The following is a 19,563-nucleotide window of genomic DNA, read 5'->3' on the forward strand; positions in this document are numbered from 1 at the left end:
TAGCTTATCTATATGCAGCATGTGTGTGTAACATCTGTGTGCTGTTGCATGACTTTGTGTAGACTTGCTGTTGAGGACTGGTGAGTGTCCTTGCTTCAAAATTCAAATTTATCAGTTGAAGAAGGCAAAATGAGAGAAAGCTGGTCATCAGTTGATTGATGCAGTATAGATTTTAAAAAGAGGCCTTATCTTTTTTACATACCATTTTAGCTGTTCTAGTGAGAGTGGCAAGGCCTTGTGAGGAGTGTTGTCATGTTCTGCTCACTTGGAATCAGGAAAGATAAATTCTGAGAGCAGCCAGAGACTTTCTTTCTGTTCTCCCATCATGTTAGCAGCTGCTAACTTGGGAGTCACTCAAACAGCTTGGTTATTTAATCAACCAAAGTAAGTTCTTTCTGCAGTTGTATGAGGAAGGTGAGCATCAAGAAAGTGGGCAAACTGTTAAAGAATAATGCAGGTGAATGGATAAAAGTAAATTAGCCATTAAGAAAAATGGACTTCTAATTAGAGGAATGCGGGCTTGAGACAGTCTCTGGCAGACATGGTATGGACCACATCCTTATTTGGTTTGGGTTAGAACACAGTTTGAGTGAAATTATGTTAGGGCAGTTACCTGCAATATTATGTATTTGACCCAGAAAACACTAACTTTTTCTTGCAAGGTTAGACCTACCGAGAAGATAGAGAGTCCTTTATTTACACTTATTTCCCCAAGTAGATGCTGTCTTGACTAATGGGAGTATTTCCTAGACAGGTACCCTGCCATTTGAAGGTGAAAATTCTAGGTGAGAGTTGCGTGTTGTGCTGAAGTATTGAATATTAGCAAAGGGCTGAGTTTTTTTCTTCTCTATGATGTGGGCCCTGTGGGAAGGCTATATTTTAAATATCTAATTAGTACTATTACTTCCTGGGCTTTTAGCAGAGTGCCTTATTTTGAGAGTAGTGGAAGTATCAGCTTAGCTCTTTCTATCAAATTTGTGTACAGAGCAATTGAGGCCCCTCTCAAACTTTTGAAGTGGGTGAAGATAAATTATGTTCAGATGTAAGAGCTTATTCATTTTGGAAAAACATAATATTTAAAAGCTTGAGCTCTTTGTGGCTGTGCTGCTGTCCTTAATTGTGGCACTCCGTGTAATGGTCAGTGTAAGAGGCTTTTCCAAATCAGACTGTAAATATCAATCCTGAAAGCTAATTACAAGTAAGCAAACTAATCCACCCATCTTCCCCTCTAGCAACTCCTCTGCCCCAGTCTTATAAGTTATGTATATCCCTGGCTTCTTAGAGCTTCCTGCATTTCTGTTCTTTATTTTTCTGTCCTGTTCTATTTCTAAATTTAAGTGCAGTTGAAGCTTCCTTGTCTGTCTGTTCTGCCTCCTGCCAATGACCTTCTCTGTAGGTGAAACATCTTTTGAAGAACGGTAGCCTCTTATTCTTATTACACTGATTTATACGTACTTTTAAAAGCCTTTGTAGTATTTTCAGAATGAGTTTATAGATATAAATACTCTGTAGAATTCCTGTGTTATTGATGGTATTTGACCCAATACCTGCCACAAATGAAATGGAAGAGATGTGTTTTATATATGTTCAGTACAAAATAGCCAGCACTGAGTGCTTATAGTGGCTGGAGGTGCTGAGCGGAGAATGTAGAGCAGGTTTTGTCTGCTCAGAGGTGGGTGGTGAGGGACCTGTCCTCGCCCAGGAGCGAAGCACAGCTGTGAGTTCAGGGGCCTGCCCTCACCCAGCTGGGAAGACAGAGAGAAGAGTGCAGATATAGTGTGCTGGGTTGTTTGACTAGACACAGCCTAAGCATGTTTTATGTGAAATATTGTTTATGTTTCTTGGTCATAAACAGAGGATGTAAGTGCTTCAGAGTGGAGTAGAACTGATAATTATTCGCCTGTTCCCTTTGTTTGTATCTAATAAGTTCATTGCTATGAATCCTGTAGTCTGAAGAGATTTCCATGGGCGTTTTCTGTCATCTAGAATGTCTACCCGTTTGTCACATAGAGAATATCCTTCCATAGCTAATTTAAAAATGTTTTTATTTCTGGTATTAGGAGAAGTTTGTGATATTAAAAAACCTCATAGTAGTCATATAATAAGTAATGTATTTAAAATGTATAATATATAATATAATACTTATAAGTAATATAAAATGTATTTAAAAATCTAATTTGCCTTAGTTTATATAGTGAGCAGTCATGACTGTTAGCCCTTCCAAGTGCTTTGGTGCTTCCCAATTAAAGGCATCTTGCGTATATCTACACAGAAATAGGGAAAATAATTACTTAACATAGGATAACTTCATTTAAAGTAACAAAAGAAATGTGAAGTTAAGAAATGAAGCAATGTAGTAAAAATAAGCATCTGATTAGGAGTCAACAGTGAAGTAGCATTTTAGTGGTTTTTTTTAAAATTAATTAATTAATTTTTTAAACCAGTAATACGGATAAATTTACTTTCTTTTATTTCTCTTCTTCCCATTTTTTCCTCTTGCAGTGTCAGAAAAATGAAAATAGAAGTGAAGGGCACAGAGAGGAAGTGGAAGTACTGAAAGAGCAGCTCAGGGAGCAAGAGGAGACTGTTCAGGACCTGAAGAAACAGCTGGCTGTAGCTAAAGTTAATCTGAGAGATGCTGAAATCAAGTATGCAACACAGGTACAGAATCATTTTTTTTTTCTGTTCATCAGTCTGTGTTTCCCACCTCACAGCTTAGACTAGTATGATAGAACAATGCTTACACAGCTGGTCTTCAATTCCCTTACCTCAGTTTTTTTCAGTTTTGTTCCTCTTCAAATCACCTAGGTCCATAAATTTCACTGCCTTTGGCTCTTCCTCTAAGCATTACGTTAGTCTTTCACAGTCCCCAGATTATCTTCTCCTGACCCCCATTCTTGCCCCCAGGCCAGAACCACCCTTGGTGGAAAAGGTGCCCTGCAGGTAAGGGATGGGATTCACCCTTGGGCAATGGGACCAATGGATCTCTGAGGAGGGGGGAATCAGTCCCTGGAAGGGCCTGGGTAGGGTGTCCCTTCCTCTGAGTAAGAATTTGGGTTCTTCCCTGTCTGCCCTTGCTATTCTGTGATGAGCTTTGCTGGGACAGAGTGTTCTTTCAGCTGCCAGGCCTGCCATTGCCTCTCTGTGTTCTGCTGCGGGTGTGCAGGACAGCTGCTTATCACAGGATGTAACAGCTTTAATTTTACATTGTAGTCATTTGTGGAAAGTTTTTTTAATACTCTAAATTGCAGATTTAGCTTTTGAACTGTGAATTGGGCTGCAATCCTATACAGTTAAAAGCCCAGAAGTTTTATGAACTGTTAATTATATAGTGATCATATATTTTATTATTCTGCATATTTGTATATTAAATTCTATGCTTTTTTGCTTTCTGGGACCTGAAATATTATCAGTTGTTATACACATATTAGTAGGATAAAGACACCAGGTAAAAATACCATTTGACCAAGATGATGTATAGGATTGTCAAGCTGAAAACTCCCATCACACGCACAATATGCTGGTGCATGTTGAAAGCAAGCCTGTGTGTCTGCCAGGTTCATAACCTTGTTGGCTTGTTTTTGTTTTGTGGCTTATCTTTTCAGCTGGGTTCCCTGCAGGAAGTGATTCAGGAGAAGGAAGCTCTCCTGGAGGAGCATGTGCACCAGCATCAAGCTGAATTGCGCAAGATGGTGGTCCAGTCAGATATGGAAGTAGAGATGCAACAGGTATATTTGAGATAATAATCATATCATGGGAGGAGGAAGGAAAAGGACTTTTACCAGAAGACACCCTGAAAGAACAGTTCTCGTTAAAGTAACTGAGAAGGGATAAGAAGAAAGATGCTTTGGTTGTTTGGAGTTTTTTGGAATGCTAGCTGGGACTTTGATTCCTAGCTTCAGTCTGCTGGTTTGCTATCAGTCAAAGAGAAAGAACAGTTGAAAAAAAGTGTTATATTATTGTGCTTCGGTTCCCTATTCATGAAGCAAAGTAAGTTCCTCCTACTGCACCAAGGCTCCAGAATAGGTGTCAACAAAAACGAATTAATTCATGCTATCAAAGTAGCTGTGTTACAAAAATGAGGTGTTTTGATGAAACCTGGGAATCTAAACTTATATTGGTCTCCCCAATGCTGGAATAGCCTTGTCTCTCTCACAGAGCCTGCACACACTCCAGAGAAAGCTTGAGGAGCAGGAAGCAGCTCTCTTAGGACGAACTCAGGTGGTGGAACTGCTGCAGCAGGAGTTACACACTGCTGAAAAACAAAACCAGGTACCTGGTCTGCCTTTTATTGCTTCATTCTGTGTGTGTGGGGGTGGGGGGTGGGGGAGGGAGTGGATGGGGCCTTTGTCAGTAACTCAGAAGTTACCAGAGTAGTTTTTTTTGGCACCACTTTTCCATCATAAAATCAGCTGGGCCCACCCTCCCTGGTTCAGGTGTTAGACCTGCAGGTCTGTGTGCACTGCTTACAGCAGATACAGCCGAACAGTGGGGTGCTGCAGCTGCCAGCTCTAGTGATCCAGGTTCTGGGCAGGTGGAGAGGGTCTAAATCTATCTATACCCATACTGCTGACTGTAGCTTGAAAGCCAAATATACAAACTTTTGCCAAAAGCAGAAATGCCTGACACAGTGCTGCTGAAGCCTTAGTGTTTCTGAACTGCAGGGTCCAGGCCAGTCAAAGTAGAAGCACCTATTCTTTGGTCTGTTATGCTGAGAACTTGCTTATATGGTGACACAACTTGTGGAGTGGGATTGGCTCTCGCTTCATCAGTTTGGAATGTGAAGAGGATGAGATCAAGTCTGTGCATATGTGACTATATAGATATGTGCTTCTTGAGACTTGAGGATTAAGAACACAACCTCTTAAAAGGTTGGTTTGCATATAGAGGATGAGTGTAATTTTTGTTTTTCCAATATCTGAACTTCTGAAAATTTTCCATCCCTTTAAAAGAGATTTACACTGAATCAGTCTCGCATTTGTAGGTCACATGATCTCCAGCCAGTCTAATGCTGAACCTCACTTTGATAATTTTTACACACTTGTGCCCCACGCATTTTCTTTTGTTCTGTGTCCCAGCCAGGCATAATGATGGGTCCTCTTACTACTGTGAAGAGATAAAGAACCTCAGTGGGCTGACTTGCGCTCACTAGTGCTACTCAGTGCATTGCCCAGCAGGGTGTGTCATGGAATGGTGGCATGGATATCTTCATGACATGGTTGTTGGGCTCCCTTAGCTTCTCCTCAGTGTCTTTAACTTCCCTCATACATTCGGTGGTCTGAAGGAGACCTGGTATAGGTACAAACTTGAGGCCATGTGGCAAAAGCCTACCCATAAAATAAAAAGAGCTCCTCATCAGATTCCTTCTGAAATTAGCTATGCAGACCATCCACAGTTCCGGGAGGAAGAAGTTTGACAACAGGAGTCTGGGCAAGTGTAAGGTCTGTTTCTGTCTCTTGGTCACCTTAAATCTCTGGTCAGTGTTGACCAGAGCCTTCTGAGATCTTTCTTAAAGCAGTGGGTACTGTGTGGAGCCCTCTCCCTCAATAGTTATCTCCAGATTCATATTTCAACATTCTTCTTTCACATACACACTTTATTTTTTTTTAATTCTGCTCTGCAATTGTTGAGTTCTCCCTCATTTGTTGTAACTCTTCCTCCCCTTTTTGGGAAGTTTACTTTCTTCTAAAAGAGTATTCCTGGCCACTCTTCTATTGCTTCTTTACTCTAAATTCCCCTTCTCTAAATCAAGACTTACCTTTTCTTTACCACAACAGCAAGCATTGCTTTCTTGCAATCTCCAAATAGTGTGGCAGTTTCTTTCTAACAAATTTAAATATCTGACATGTGTGTTTCCTCCTTTCTGCTACTCAGGTATTTTTAGAGGATTTAATGGAAACCTTAAAATATAATTCAGTACTTTGTTTTGTCAGGGTATTTAACTATTTGAGAGAGAAATTAATTTCTGTATCATTTTACAGACACTCATAGATCAGTGCCAGAAGATGGAAGTGGAACTAAGCTCCGTGAGGGATGCACTAGATGCGGAGAGACAGGGGTCTCGGGATCTCAGGGAGAAGATGGAGCTGGAACTAGCTGAGAGGAAGCTGTCTTCCCATCGCTTGCAGGAGGAGGTGCAGTGTCTCTCAGAACAGCTGGAGGAGGCAAGAAGAGCACAAACCGAACTAGAGGTGAAGTATAAAGACCTGGAACAGGAGCACAGGCTGGAGGTGGAAGAGAAAAACCGGCTGCTCAGTTGTCTTACGGTGGCTGAACAAGAGCTGCGGTGTGGCCACGCTGTCCTTGGAGCGGAGAAGGACCAGCTGAAACAGGACGTTGGCCAGCTCTTGGTGCCATCTGTGGTACATGGAGCTGCAGCACACAGACCCCTGGGTGAGCAAGCATGGCAGTTAGGTGGAGCAGGTTCTCAGGAGCCCGAGTATCACTGGGCTGCCTTCTTTTTGGCTTTGTTTTTTATAACAGCTCATAAGAATGGCTTGATGTTAACAATTCCTAATTTTACAGGGACATAGGCGTGGTGGTGCTATCTCAAACTAAGGGGGTCTAGTTGGATCCCACCATGCTGTTTTTGACAGCTGCAAGAGGAGCAGAAGTGTGAGGCAGCATATATGGTGCTTTGCTTGTGTACTGTCCCAGCCTCTTGTCTTTTGGGATTTTGGGATTTAGGGATTTCTTGAGCTGGATGTGTTTTTTAGTTGATTATGTTGATTTGCCGGATTTTTTTCAGTCAGCTTACGTAAGTCCTTTTTAGATGTGCCATGTTCTTCACAGTCTGAATTTCTACTGAAATTATAAGTAAAACACCCAAGAAAAGCAAAAGGTATCATTTTCCCCATAGACCTGTGTTAGAAATAATGATATTGATCTTGCCTCAAGCTCTTATTTCAAACTGATTTTCTTCCAGCTTCTTTATGGCCCAAAGCTGAAGCAGTGACTAAGAGATAAGGGATTTGGTAAACTATAGTGCATGAGTGCAAAATGGACTTAGTTTGGCAAAAAAGACAAGAACAGACCTTAACTCCCCTTTTTTTTCCCCTCTGTCAGTTGAACTTCTGCAGAAATGTGAAGAATTTGTTTGCTGTCAGGATGAGCTGAAATCCCAGCCACAAGTGCAACTCTCTGAACTGGAGCAGCAGGTTTGGTATTTTCAAATTATTCTCATTAATTTTTCTGGTATATTGAGGAACTGAAGCCAAATTAAATGTCTGTAATTCCTTTTTTTATCATGGATTTCTTGAGAAAGGCTTTTATTCGTTCTCGCAGCTGATGGGCAGGCATTTTATGACTACAGAAGCCTGGAAAGAAGTAGAAGTCAATTTGAGTAACTTAAAAGTTGTCAGTTGATGTTTTTTTAAAAAAAGTTAACCAAGTGATCAAAGACTAATTTGTATTTATAAATGGTATTGAAATTTATCTTTCTCCTCTCCATCCTGTTTAAACAGGATGAATCAACTTCACAGGAAAAAATAGTAGATCAGGAAGACCAGAATGAGACTTCATTCCTACCCAGAGAAAACTTGGAAAGACAGAATGCAGCAGGTCGTACGATTACCTTACCTATTTTAATATTCTTAATATACTTAAGAATCATTCTAGAAATAGTTTCTACAAAATAAGATATAGCTGAAGGGGTAGCTTTCCCCAATACAAAATGCTGACAATCTGCAGGTGGTACTTCGGGGGGCAGGGGGGTATTTTTGATAACTTTTGCTGAAACAGTAAGGCATATGCCACATATAAAAAACCCCAGACAATTACATTGGTTTTGAGTGTCTGGTCATGTAGACTGGTAGCAGCTCTGTCAGAATTATACTATAAAACAATGGATTCCCTCACGTGTTTACTTTAGGTTCTGGTGCACTATGACAGTAGTCTGTCTTGATTTCTGAGAAACAGATTAGTTTTGCTTCCTGTCATTCAAAGATAGAACCTCTTTGTAAAAATCCTGGTGAGGGAATAATCATCCATAAACCAGGTTCCTACTGTCCTAGAACATCATCTTTCTGGTTTTTGTTCCAAGATTGCAGAGATGCAGGTCTTTAATGAACTTCAAGACATTGTTTAGAGTCACAGCATGGTTTGGGATGGAAGGAACTCATAAAGACCAGCTGGTCCATCCCCCCTGCCATGAGCAGTGACATCCTTCAGCAGATCAGGTTGCTGAGAGCCCCATCCAGCTTGACCTTGAACACGTCCAGTATAGGGCAACTGGTAGCTCTGGGCAATCCAGAGAGAAGCAGCCCTCTTGAAACTGCAATAAGGCCTTGAAGAAGCCTTTCTTTTCCAGGCTGAACAACCACAAGTCTCTCAGCCTCTCTTCATGGGAGATATGTTCCAGCCCTCTGATCATTTTTGTGGTTTCTTCTGGACTCACTCCAGCAGATCCACATCTGTCTTGTACACGGGAACCCCAGAACAGGACACAGTGCTCTAAGTGAGGTTTCACAAAAGCAGAGAAGTCTTGGAGAATTGTCTCCCTCAGCCTGCTGCCCACACCTCTTTTGGTGCAGCCCTGGATATGATTGGCTTTCTGGGCTGCAGGCACACGTTGCCAGCTCCTGTCCAATTTTTAGATCACCAGAATCCCAAAGTCTTTCTCTGTAGCCTGCTTTCAATCCATTCACCCCGCAGTCTGTGCTGGTACTGGGGATTGCACCGGCCCAGGTGTAGGGCCTTGCACTTGGCCTTATTAAGCCTTGCTCTGCAGAAGGGATGAATGGCTGCATTCCTCAGGCTGGTCCAGGTCCCTTTGGATGGCATCACATCGCCCCAGCAAAATCAGCTGTTCAGCTGGGTGTGATCCGCAGGTGTGCCATGGGTGCAACCACCCAGCTGTCTCTGCCGGCAGCTAGGACACTAAATAGTCCCAGTCCCAGGAAGGACTTCTGCAGGACCTGGTTCCCACTTGGATGCTGAGCCATTGACTGCAATTCTTTGCACACTGACATGCAGCCAGTCCCTTGCCTCACCTGACAGCCCACCTGTCAAACCCATGTCTTGGCAATTTAGTAGCAAGGGTGTTGAGGAGACCGTATCAAAAGCCTGACAGAAATCCAGCTTTCAGCCTGGTTCCGTGCCCCAAGCTACAATTGAGTACATCCAAAATGCACCTGGAAAGCTTTAATCAGCTTTCTTAAAAAGCAGCTCCTCCTTCTACTGAAAGGAATTCCACCTGAAAAATGCAGTGACTCCGAGCTTCGCTGTCATGTTATGTAAAACATCTTTCCCAATGCATGTTTAGCTGCATGTTAACTTCAAAACAAACTTTTGTTTTTGTAATTCTGTTTCCAGTGGGTGTGTTGAACACTTGATTACTCACTTTTTTTTGGATCTTAAGCACTGGGAGATGGAATTTCTTTTTAAAAACTACCAAAATATTAAATGAAACATAAAAAATGGTTTACGTCTGCTATATAGTTTCTAAATACTTTGTTACTCCTTTTTGTGCCATGAATTTGTCAGTCTTTAATTAAAGTGGGATGCCTAAAACTGCCCACTGTAATCCATTCCTAACTTGGATAGAATGAATTAAGGATTTATAGATAGTTAGCTTATATTTTGCAATTTCTGACGCTTTTCAAGCAGACCTCAACAAATTCCTTCAAATTCCAAGCTATTTGAAATATAAAGGCTCTTGAAATCCTTATATAGTCTTCACTTCCATGGGTTTAGCAGTGCATTAGACCAGAACCTCTGTAACTCTCTTTAGATCTGTATGGATTCCTTGAACTTTTCTTGAGGCAGCTCTTTGAGTGATTGAAGGTCTCTCCTCCTGCTACATAAGGGAAGGTTGTATGAGGCTTTCCATGGTTCAGTTGGTGGAAAGACTACAGTATAGTGTGAATCAATATAGGAGAGCCATTATCACAGAAAACACAAAATGCCTTCCAATTGTTAGAATTCACAAAACATTAATTTGAGCTTCCTCAACTTCCACAATACTTAGCAAAGACAGTTTTGTATAATCAATTGTAGAAAGTGTTTCAAGGAGTACAGAAGAAAACTTTGTACTGTATGTTGATGGTATGTGTGTCCTCTCTGCATGCTCAGAAGTGAAAAGTACAGAATTCATACCCCTAAGAAAACTGTTTAACTTGGTCCTGAGTTTTATTTTATATATTTATTTATATTTATTTTATTATTTATATATATTAACCTATTTTTCATACCATCGTTACTAGTTAACATGTTCACAAAATGGGGCCTGCTTTTTAATGCTTCTAAGTTGGTGTTTCTGGGGAAGACACAGTATTTGTTGCTTTACTGACTCCTGCACTAAAAAGCTGAGGCATCACCTGCTACATTAATTACAACTGCGATGATTTACAGAATGTATTTTTCTTGTACATTTATAACAATTTCTCATTTTATTTTTTCCAAATGAAATTTGAAACTATTTGCTACAATAGTTCTTTCTTTCCTCTCCTTTATAAAAACGTTTCTTAACACTTGAATCTCTATTACCTTCTTTCAGTATGTTTGTATGACAACAATTGTGCTTTTCTAAAAGCTGCTTAAAACAGCATGTTGGTTGTGTGGTTGCCTCTAAAGAAACCCAACCCACATTATCCCATGGCAGTGTTATGTATCTTCACTACATAAATTCTGTTAACAGCCATGTGTCCTTTCTCGAAAGCTCCTGGAAGGATATCCTGTCGCTGTCTAAAGCGAAGTCTTAAGTTTCAAAAAAAATTTTTGTGTTTGAATATTTCAGAAATGCCACATTTACAGCTTGTTCTCCAGGAGTCTCAGCAAGAAGCTCTGTTGGTCACAGAAGATGCAGAACAGGTAATGATTAAGCAGCTGAAATAAGCTAAAACTAAAATAGGTCAAGGACTGGCCTTAGAACAACTAAGCTGTCATCGTCTTTTTTATCAATCCTCTTTTGAGGGTTATTATTAACTGGATTAATGGTGAAAGACAGAAATAGCTTCCAAATACAGCTTGCACTGTTTGTAACAAACTGTTTCCCTTTGCCGGCTGTGTGGATTTCTTGTGTCCTTCATCCACCCAATCCACATTTGTGCTATTTTCTGCCTGTTGTGAGTTAGATTTTCAGCAGAACTATGGGCTAATCTGAGACAGGTCTCTGGAAATAAAATTCCAAAGGCTCAGCTGTCATTATATAAAAGATGCCTTTCAAACCAGCCCTGTCCATTCCCATGGCCCTGATGGGCACCTGGCTGACTGGGGGAGCTGTGTGCTCCTTGAGTGGGATACAGGTGGGCACTGTCCTTGTGCTACTCCACTGTGTCCAGCTGCAGGTACAAGTGCAGTCAGGTTCTTGTTGAGAAGAATGCAAGATGAGGAACCTGCTGCTTGGCTTTATGCTCAGCATGGTGAGGGAGATGACAGCCTCTGTGTATCTGTACCGAGAGTTTGCTGTGGAACCAACTGTTAGCTTAGAGCAGGGTCTGGCTTTTTGCAGACTGCTCTACTGGCCCATCCTGCCCAAAAGGGGACAGTTAATGCTGTGTTTTATCTAATACATTCCTGTCTATTAGAGGGTTTGTATATTACTGTGAAGTATTAAGGTAAAAGTTGATACTTGGAACCGGAGAAACATTTTGAATCATTCATCCTGCTTGACTCAGACCGTTACCTTCCAACCGCCCGCAGTCAAGCTGTGAGCTGGTAGATCAGTGGGAACACACACACACCTGCATGCATATTCTTTTCAAGGGCAGATACAAGCATTTGGACTATTTGCTACTGCCCCTTTATAGACAGTGGAATAAACAGGTTCTTTAGCACATGACTCACATGGAACAAGGTGAATGTTGAAAATGGGTCAATGAAAACAACCCTGGAATTGTCCATTTCAGTATCCTCATTATAAAAAGAGTCCAGCTAAATAGCTTACACCTGAGTTTTTACACTTGGACAGCTGTCATTTGGGCACCTGGCCCATGGCTTTAGTCCAAGTAATGTAGTTACTCAAACCCAGGTTAAGGCATCTAGCAGTTCAAAGATTCTTGTGGTGTTACTGGGTTTTTTTATGTGATAGTGCCTAGCATAACTTTATTGAGAAAACTCCAGATTTTTTTATCTGCTGGAGCAGTGAGGCATAGACTGACAGACACGTGACTTCTCAGCTTCTCTGCTTGGGTGGTCAGTGAAAGGTTATGATACTGTAGTTAGTCCCTTTGAAATAGTGAAGATGGAAGAGAAATCATCTCAACATGGGGAGGAAGTTATTTGAATCCTTGCATTCATTGATATGTTAATCTGCTGAGGTAAGTCTTAGTCTATTGCTTAACATCAAAACCAATCTCTCTTTTTCATTACTTATTTATTTTCATTAGGCTTAAGAGTTCTCTCCAAACTTGGGACTGATAGGTTTTACTTAGAGCTTGGCAGAACAGTAGACTGCTGAGAGAGCTGTCTTCTCATACCAGGATCCTGGCTCAAAGCTCAGTGTTTTTTCTTCAACCCACAGAATAATAATATTGGTGCTGAGGCAAAATTGCAAGACTTGTGGACTATGGAAGCTCCAGCCTCTTCTGTAGACTGCTTTTCTTCTGCAGGTGAGGACACAGAATAAGGCATGTGACAAGAAAATTTCTCAAATGGAAATTTGAGAAGTTTCGGGGACAAATCTTAAGATGATTTAGAAGGAGGAACTCTGAGGTCAGAATATAAGGATGATAATCTGCAGAATGCAGGAAAGATTTACATAAGGTAGAGGAGAACATTCTGATGTGGGATGGGTAGGATATACTAGAAGAGAAGAAAAAAATGGTTGCTAAGGTTAGAAAGAGAGAAGGGGTTTGAAGGAGTGTGTTTGTAGATGCAAAGACTAATGTGTAAGGCACAGAAGAGAATTAAGATAAAATGAAGATCTGTATGTTTCTCTGCAAGCCACTAAATTTCTTTTTGTGTCTGGAATTAGTTCTCCCCTACATCCCACATGAAAAAAACCCCAAAACTATTACCTGGTTCTCTTGTTCTCTTGTCTCTTTGCTCTTTTTCTCTCAGGGGTCAGAAGTTCTGTGTGCAGGTGGTGCCAGCATGCAGCAAACACAGGGAGTTGCACAGAGCCATATTGCAGCTTCAGGGTCTGAATTTCTGGCTGGGGTTAAACCACAGCAGAATTGTCTGTGCACTGTATAGTCTCAAACTCTGGATTGTTTTCTTCTGTGCTTAGTTTGCTGCTTTTTTTTTTTTTTTTTTTTTTTTTTGTCTTTCCTCACCTATAGAAGCTCCAGTCCTATTTATTGTCCCTTCGCTTACCTACTGGCTTTACCTGCAGGTTGTTACACTGATGTTCACAAGTGTACTTTATCTTATTAGGTATGTCAGGAGAGCTGGTGAATTCTGAAATGCAGAAGCCTGTTGGTGATACTTTCGTGCTCTCTGAGGTACAAATGTAGTCTAAAATCCTTTTGGTCTCAGTATTGTATGCATTTGCAGCTATGAAAACTTTAATTTCGTTTAGAAGCCCCCAAGACTTTATTTAACCTCCTGTGACTTAAAGTGGTTGTTTCATTACAACAGCAGTCTTTTTAAGAGCAGCTCTCCTATAATGGTTTCTCATAAATTGTTTCTGCCCTCCAAACTGATGAACAGCTTTTACAGTGCAGCGTGTTGGCTTACTGGTGGGCTGTTGATCCAAGCTTACTGGGGAGGATTTGTGACTGCTTTTCTTTTGTAATCTCTTTTGGGGGATGGGAAGAAACCTTATGATAGTTATTTTGAAAAAGCTGAGAACTTTGTTCCAGGTACTTTGTCTAGTACTTTCACTTTGGACACAGATTGGAATATGGGCTTCTATCCTGCTTCTTTATCATGTTAAATGGACAGATGGAATAGGGGACTAAACCTCCTTATTCAAAGACTATGAATAGGAAGCCATGGAAGTGTGCCTGGTTAAGTACACTAGAGGGCTTGTGAGAATCACAAGAGAACTTAAACAGTTCAGAGTCGTACTAGTCGTACTATCTTGTAATCATGAGAGAAGGGGAAAAAAAGGAATAGGAAGTTGCCCGTATGATCTGATCCTAAAGTCAGAATCTTTCATGCTGTAACTTCAGAAACTGAAATTAGCAGAAGTGATCTGGGAAGTCACAGAATCACTGAATAGCTGGGGTTGGAAGGGACTTCTGGACATCCCCTAGTCCACCCCCCACTGCCAAGACAGAGTTCCCCTATTATTAGCAAGGCTTCTGTTTATTGCAGAAGCCAGCTTGAGAAAGCTACGACAACTACAAAATGTGGAAAGCAGATACTTCCAAAAGTGGCCCTTTCACAAGATTCAAAGGAAAAACGATACCTGCTATTTTCTTTCAGGCAAGAACAGATGGCTTTACCAAGGGAAACAAGCAGTTCACTGAGGACAGTTATCCACCTGGAAATCTAGAAGATATTGCTGCAGAGAAACAGAAAGAGCTGTCAGTTTTGCTGCTGGAACTGAAAGAAGCCCAAGAAGAAATAACTTTTCTGAAAAGCCAGCTCGAGGGCCCCAGTGGCCAAACTTCTACAGTCAGCCAAACAGAAGCTAACCAGCTGGAAGAGAATTCACAGGTACAGTGTGGAATCAGTCTCCAAGAAGAGCCTCTGGGAAGCCCTGGCACCTCTCAGTCTCGAGAGCTGATTAAGTTACAAAACCAAATTACAGAATTGCAAACAATTCTGCAGAAATCAGAAGAATCCTTTAGGAAAGAACTAGGAGAAAAATGTGCAGAAATAAATAGGCTAAACCACTTGGCTGAGGAATACAGAAAAAAAAGAGAGGATCCCAACAGTACATTTTGTGTTTTGACTGAAGAACAAGATCAGCTCTTGTGTCAGGTGAAAGAATTTTCTACCATAACAGAACTGAAGGAGCAAGTGAAGCAACTGGAGGAAGAACTAGCTCTTTCAGAAAAACAGAGACTGTCAGACAGTCAAAACAGTCTTCTAAGAGAGCAAATCCAGAGCCTTAAAAATGAATTTAAATCCAAGGATATAAAAATTGAAGCTTTGCAAAGGGACTTGGATAAAGCACAGCTTCAGCTTTCTGACCAGGACATGCAATTAAAGGATCTGAGAAGCCAGGTTGAGACAAAGGAATGTGAAGTACTTGGTCTAGGACAACTTTTGAGGAAGAGTACAGCAGAGATGGAAGAGCTTTCCCACAAGTTAGCCTTAAAGGGACACGAGGCAGGAAGCCTAGAACAGCTTGTTGCTGAGCACACCAGGTCTATAGAGAGCATGCAACAAGCCTTGCTGGAAAAGGACCAACAGATGGCAGAGATCAGTGTCAGCATGTCTGAGAAAATAGTCCTGCTGAATGAAGAGAAATTTTCTCTAGGAAATGAGCTGAAGAGCCTTAAGGAGCAGACAAGTCTGTTATTAAAAGCCCAGGAAGAAAAAGAACAGAACATTGGAGCAAAAGATACATGTCTGAAATGTGAGGCATCCAAACAGCAGAATGAGACAGAAGCAGTGAGTAAAGAAAATGAGGAATTAGTAAATCAAGTTGAACTTCTGAGAAAAGAAAACGATCAAGTAAAGCGGAAGCTGCAAGCAGCCCTTGTGAACAGGAAGGAGCTTCTGAAGAAGGTAACCAGATTGGAGAATGAATTAGAACAGCTGAGTAGAGAACAAAAGTCAGAAACCTCAGTGGGTCAGGCAGCTGCAGGGGAAGAAAACATGAGAAGCATGATCACCAAAGAAATGAGTCTTGAGAACCAGCCCAATGAGGACTATCTAATTCAGCTGCTTTCCGAAAAGGAATCTGAGTTGCAGAGCATCCGTAAGGATAAAGAAACCACTGAAGCACGACTGCAGGCAGTGATTGAGGAAATGAGGCAAAGCTTGCAATGTAAGGCAAACACTGTTTCAATTAAAGATGAAATCATGGAGCATCAGACAATTCCTGACAAAGTAGCTGAAACCAATGAAAGCCCAGATGATGATGAAGAAAATGAAAAACATAGTTCAGCAGGTACAAATCTGGAAGAAAAACAAAAGTCTGCTCTTAAAGAAAGGATTTCAGTTCTTGAACAAGAAAAAGAACAACTTCAAAAAAAACTGCAAGAAGCTCTGGTATCTCGCAAAGACTCTATAAAAAAGGCTCAGGAAAAAGATAGGCATCACAGAGAACAACTGAAACAGCAGAAAGATGATTACAACATCCTGCAAGAACAATTTGATCAGCAAAGCAAAGAGAAGGACAGCATCCAGGCTCAGCTCAGGCAACTCCAAGAACAGAAAGGATCAGCAGAGAGTGTTTTTGGGAGTCAAGGTAGATTGGATTCTTCATGTATGGAAGCAGAAGATACAACAAATAACAAGCTTGTACAAATTTCAGCTGTTTCTGAGGAAGGGTTGAAAAAACACCTTGACAAATTACAGACAGAGAAAGAGAAATTGGATTGTAATGTCAGCCATATGCAAAGGGAACTTGCTCACAAATCAGAATTAATCATTGGTTTGCAACAGCACATAGCACAGTTGTCTGTAGAGATAGAAGAGCTAAAGATATCCTCTGACCAAGCTGAAGCTAAGGAAGCAAGTCTTCAGACAGAATTGGAGGAGAGTCAAGGAAAAATTTCTGGAGTGGCCAGTCTGGAAGACTTGAAAATCCTTCTGCATCAAAAGGATGAAGAAATTGAATTTCTTAACCAGCAGTTAAAGGAGAAAAGTGAAGCTCTCAATAATGTGCAGGCACAATTGCTGGAAAAAGAGGACTCGGTCAAAAGACTGTGTAGTCAGTTGGAAGCTCAGGCTCAGGTGCATGAGGAACAAAGCAAGCGACTACAAACAGAGATGCTTGAAATTCAGGAGAAGCAAGAGAACAGTGCAGAAGCAGCTAAACAGAAGAATCAAATGCAGAGAAAGTTGCAAGCCGCACTTATCTCTAGAAAAGAGGCACTAAAGGAGAGCAAATCTCTAAAAGAAGAGCTGGCTAATGCTAAAATTACTATTGACAATCTTTCCGCCAAACTGACAAATATGGAAAGCCAAATATGTGGCCATGTTAAAGAAACAGATACCTTAACAGAAAACTTAGTGTGCCTCACTGGAGAGCGAGAAAAACTTGCTGCAGAAATTGATAAACTACTTAGAGAAAATCAGAATCTTGATGAATGCTATAAAAACCTTACACTTACTTTGGACAGAGTTATTCTAGAGAAGGAGAAGCTGGAGAATGAGGTGGAATCATTGAAGAGCTGTCAAGCCACTGAGAGTTCTGAGTGGCAGGAAAAGTACAAGGAGCTTCAGGGAGAATATGAAACTCTGCTGCAGTCATATGAGAATGTGAGTAATGAGGCTGAGCGAATTCAGCGTGTGTTGGAAACTGTTAGGCAGGAAAAGCAGGAAGTTTGCATTCAGCTAAAAAGGGCTGAAGCAAAAAAAGAGGAAACAGATAAGCAGCTACAGGAAGCTAGACGGGAAATTGATGAAATGAAAGAGAAAATGAGGAAATTTGCAAAATCAAAGCAACAAAAGATCCTGGAACTAGAAGAGGAGAATGAGAAGCTTAGAACAGAGATGCATTTTACAGATGAAGAGCTACACAGGACTGGAGAGAGCTTTACAAACACTAGCCTGAAAGAAGATCTGGAATGCTCTAGGAGGGAGTGCCAGTCTCTTTCTACTGAGCTTGAGACAGTAATGGCTGAAAAGGAGTCTCTTAATCAAGAGATCGTGGACTTGAAGTGCCTTTTGCAGTTAACAGAATCTAAGCTGAAGGAAAGCAGAGAACTTGTAAACAAGTATGTCGCTCAGCAGACAACGGAGGGAGAAATGAATGAGGCAGTTGCCACATCATCACCAATGGAAAGGTGTGAAAATCAAGTGGATGTAACGGTTAGACCAGAGCCTCCTGCTGCAGAACTGGAACAAGAGACATTTGAAAGCGATAGGCCTTGTGAGGATCTTGGGATCTACAGACAGGAAATAGTTGAGCTCACCAAACGAATCACAGAGCTAGAAGATAATAGAAGGGCTTCAGAGCAACAGCTGGGTGACATCCACAGGTGCGTTGAGACTTTAGCAGGTGAAAAAAGGATTTTGGAGCACCAAATGGAAGAGAAAGTCCAGGAAGTGAATGATCTGCAGGCTACAGTAGCAAAGATGGAGCAAATGGTCCAAAAAGCCAAAGATGACCTGGTCAGAATGACAGCACTGAAGGATGCTCTAGAGGCTGAAAAGGATGACTTGGAAGAAAGGCTTATGAATCAGCTGGCAGAACTTAATGGAAGCATTGGAAACTATCAGCAAGATGCAACAGACTTCCAAATCAAAAATGATCAACTGAAACATGAGCTTCAGAGTTTGCAGAGAATGATGCATGAACTAGAGGAGGAGAAAAGTCAGATGGCAAAGGAGAAAAGGAAAGCAAGTTCAGAAAAGCAAAAGGAATTTGTAGAAAAGCTAAAATACAATTGGAGAGGAGAAAGCAGCACGCATATAAAGGAGCTTCAAGAACTGCTGAAACAGAAACAGCAGGAGATTAAGCAGCTGCAGAAGGATTGTATTAAAAGCCAGGAAAAGAATAGTAGTTTAGAAAGAACTGTTAAAGCTCTGGAATTTCTGCAGAGTGAGACTCAGAAAGAGGTAGAAGCAGCCAAAGAAACTTCAGCTAAGGCAGTTGAAGACACCAAGAAAGCCCAGGCAGAGCTTGCTCTCTGCAGAGTAGTGTTGGATGACACTCAGAGTGAGGCAGCAAGAGTTCTAGCTGAGAGTATCAAAGTCAAAGAAGAGTTGCAAGCAAACAAAGAGAAAATTAAAATTCAAATGAAGAAAAAGGATGAGGACTTTGAGAGAAGACTGGAACAGGAAAAAGACAAGCACTCAAAGGAGATCAAAAACATGGAAGAAAAGCTGGCAACATTGCAGAGGGAGAAAGACCATATTGAAACAACAGTTGGTGATCTGCAAGACTCCTTGAAGACAAAGGATCAAGAAGCCAAGCAACTGGAAGGCAGTCTAAACAAAACATTAGCCCAGCTTGCAGCCTTCACCAGGAGCATGTCTTCCCTTCAGGATGATAGGGATAGAGTGATAGATGAATCAAAAACATGGGAGAAGAAATTCACTGAAACTATTCAAAAGAAGGAAGAAGAAATACGTTCAAAAGAGGAAGCTTGTGCTGTGCTAAAGGACCAGATGAAACACTTGACTATGCGTGTGGAAGAACTCCAGACTCATATATCCAGGTAAATAAGCTGTGGCAGGGGAGGTTTATCAGGAAAAAGTTACTCTGTTATCTGCACAAGGATACAGGTGATCACTCTAGAATAGTGCTTCTTCATGTCATCGGGATACTTGTGTTAAATCTGTTCTCTGTGACAAGCACTCACCATCTGATTACAGTCCAGAGTCTTTCAAGTTTCAGATTAATTAAAGTTTCTTTTGCATGGAATTCTTTGCACTGAGAGGTCAGGAGAGCATTGGGATACAGAGTTCCATCCCCAAAAAAATTTTATGGGGAAGATGGAGCTATGGAAACCTATCAAAATGTGTACACATCTGTGTGTTTCCAAGATTCAAAACTAAACCATTCTTACATGAGTAAAATTGTTTTATAAAGTTTCTATGCTGTATCTTTGC

General features: G+C 41.1%; 1 protein-coding gene across 9 annotated transcripts in view; it reads left to right on the forward strand.

The window, feature by feature from the left end:
* GOLGB1 (golgin B1) overlaps positions 1-19,563 on the forward strand; it is a 48,093-nt gene that overhangs the window by 16,106 nt on the left and 12,424 nt on the right. For all 9 annotated transcript variants that reach the window (XM_086886210.1, XM_086886209.1, XM_086886212.1 and 6 more), the window contains 10 exons: positions 2,503-2,661; positions 3,606-3,728; positions 4,159-4,272; positions 5,982-6,393; positions 7,066-7,157; positions 7,464-7,560; positions 10,736-10,809; positions 12,461-12,548; positions 13,315-13,382; positions 14,311-19,169. In XM_086886210.1, the coding sequence (XP_086742336.1) occupies positions 2,503-2,661; positions 3,606-3,728; positions 4,159-4,272; positions 5,982-6,393; positions 7,066-7,157; positions 7,464-7,560; positions 10,736-10,809; positions 12,461-12,548; positions 13,315-13,382; positions 14,311-19,169 (6,086 nt within the window). The remainder of the gene's footprint in view (positions 1-2,502; positions 2,662-3,605; positions 3,729-4,158; positions 4,273-5,981; positions 6,394-7,065; positions 7,158-7,463; positions 7,561-10,735; positions 10,810-12,460; positions 12,549-13,314; positions 13,383-14,310; positions 19,170-19,563) is intronic.

The sequence above is a fragment of the Cyanistes caeruleus genome, chromosome 4, assembly GCF_971803275.1.
Source record: "Cyanistes caeruleus chromosome 4, bCyaCae1.hap1.1, whole genome shotgun sequence".
Taxonomy (NCBI): Eukaryota; Metazoa; Chordata; class Aves; order Passeriformes; family Paridae; genus Cyanistes; species Cyanistes caeruleus.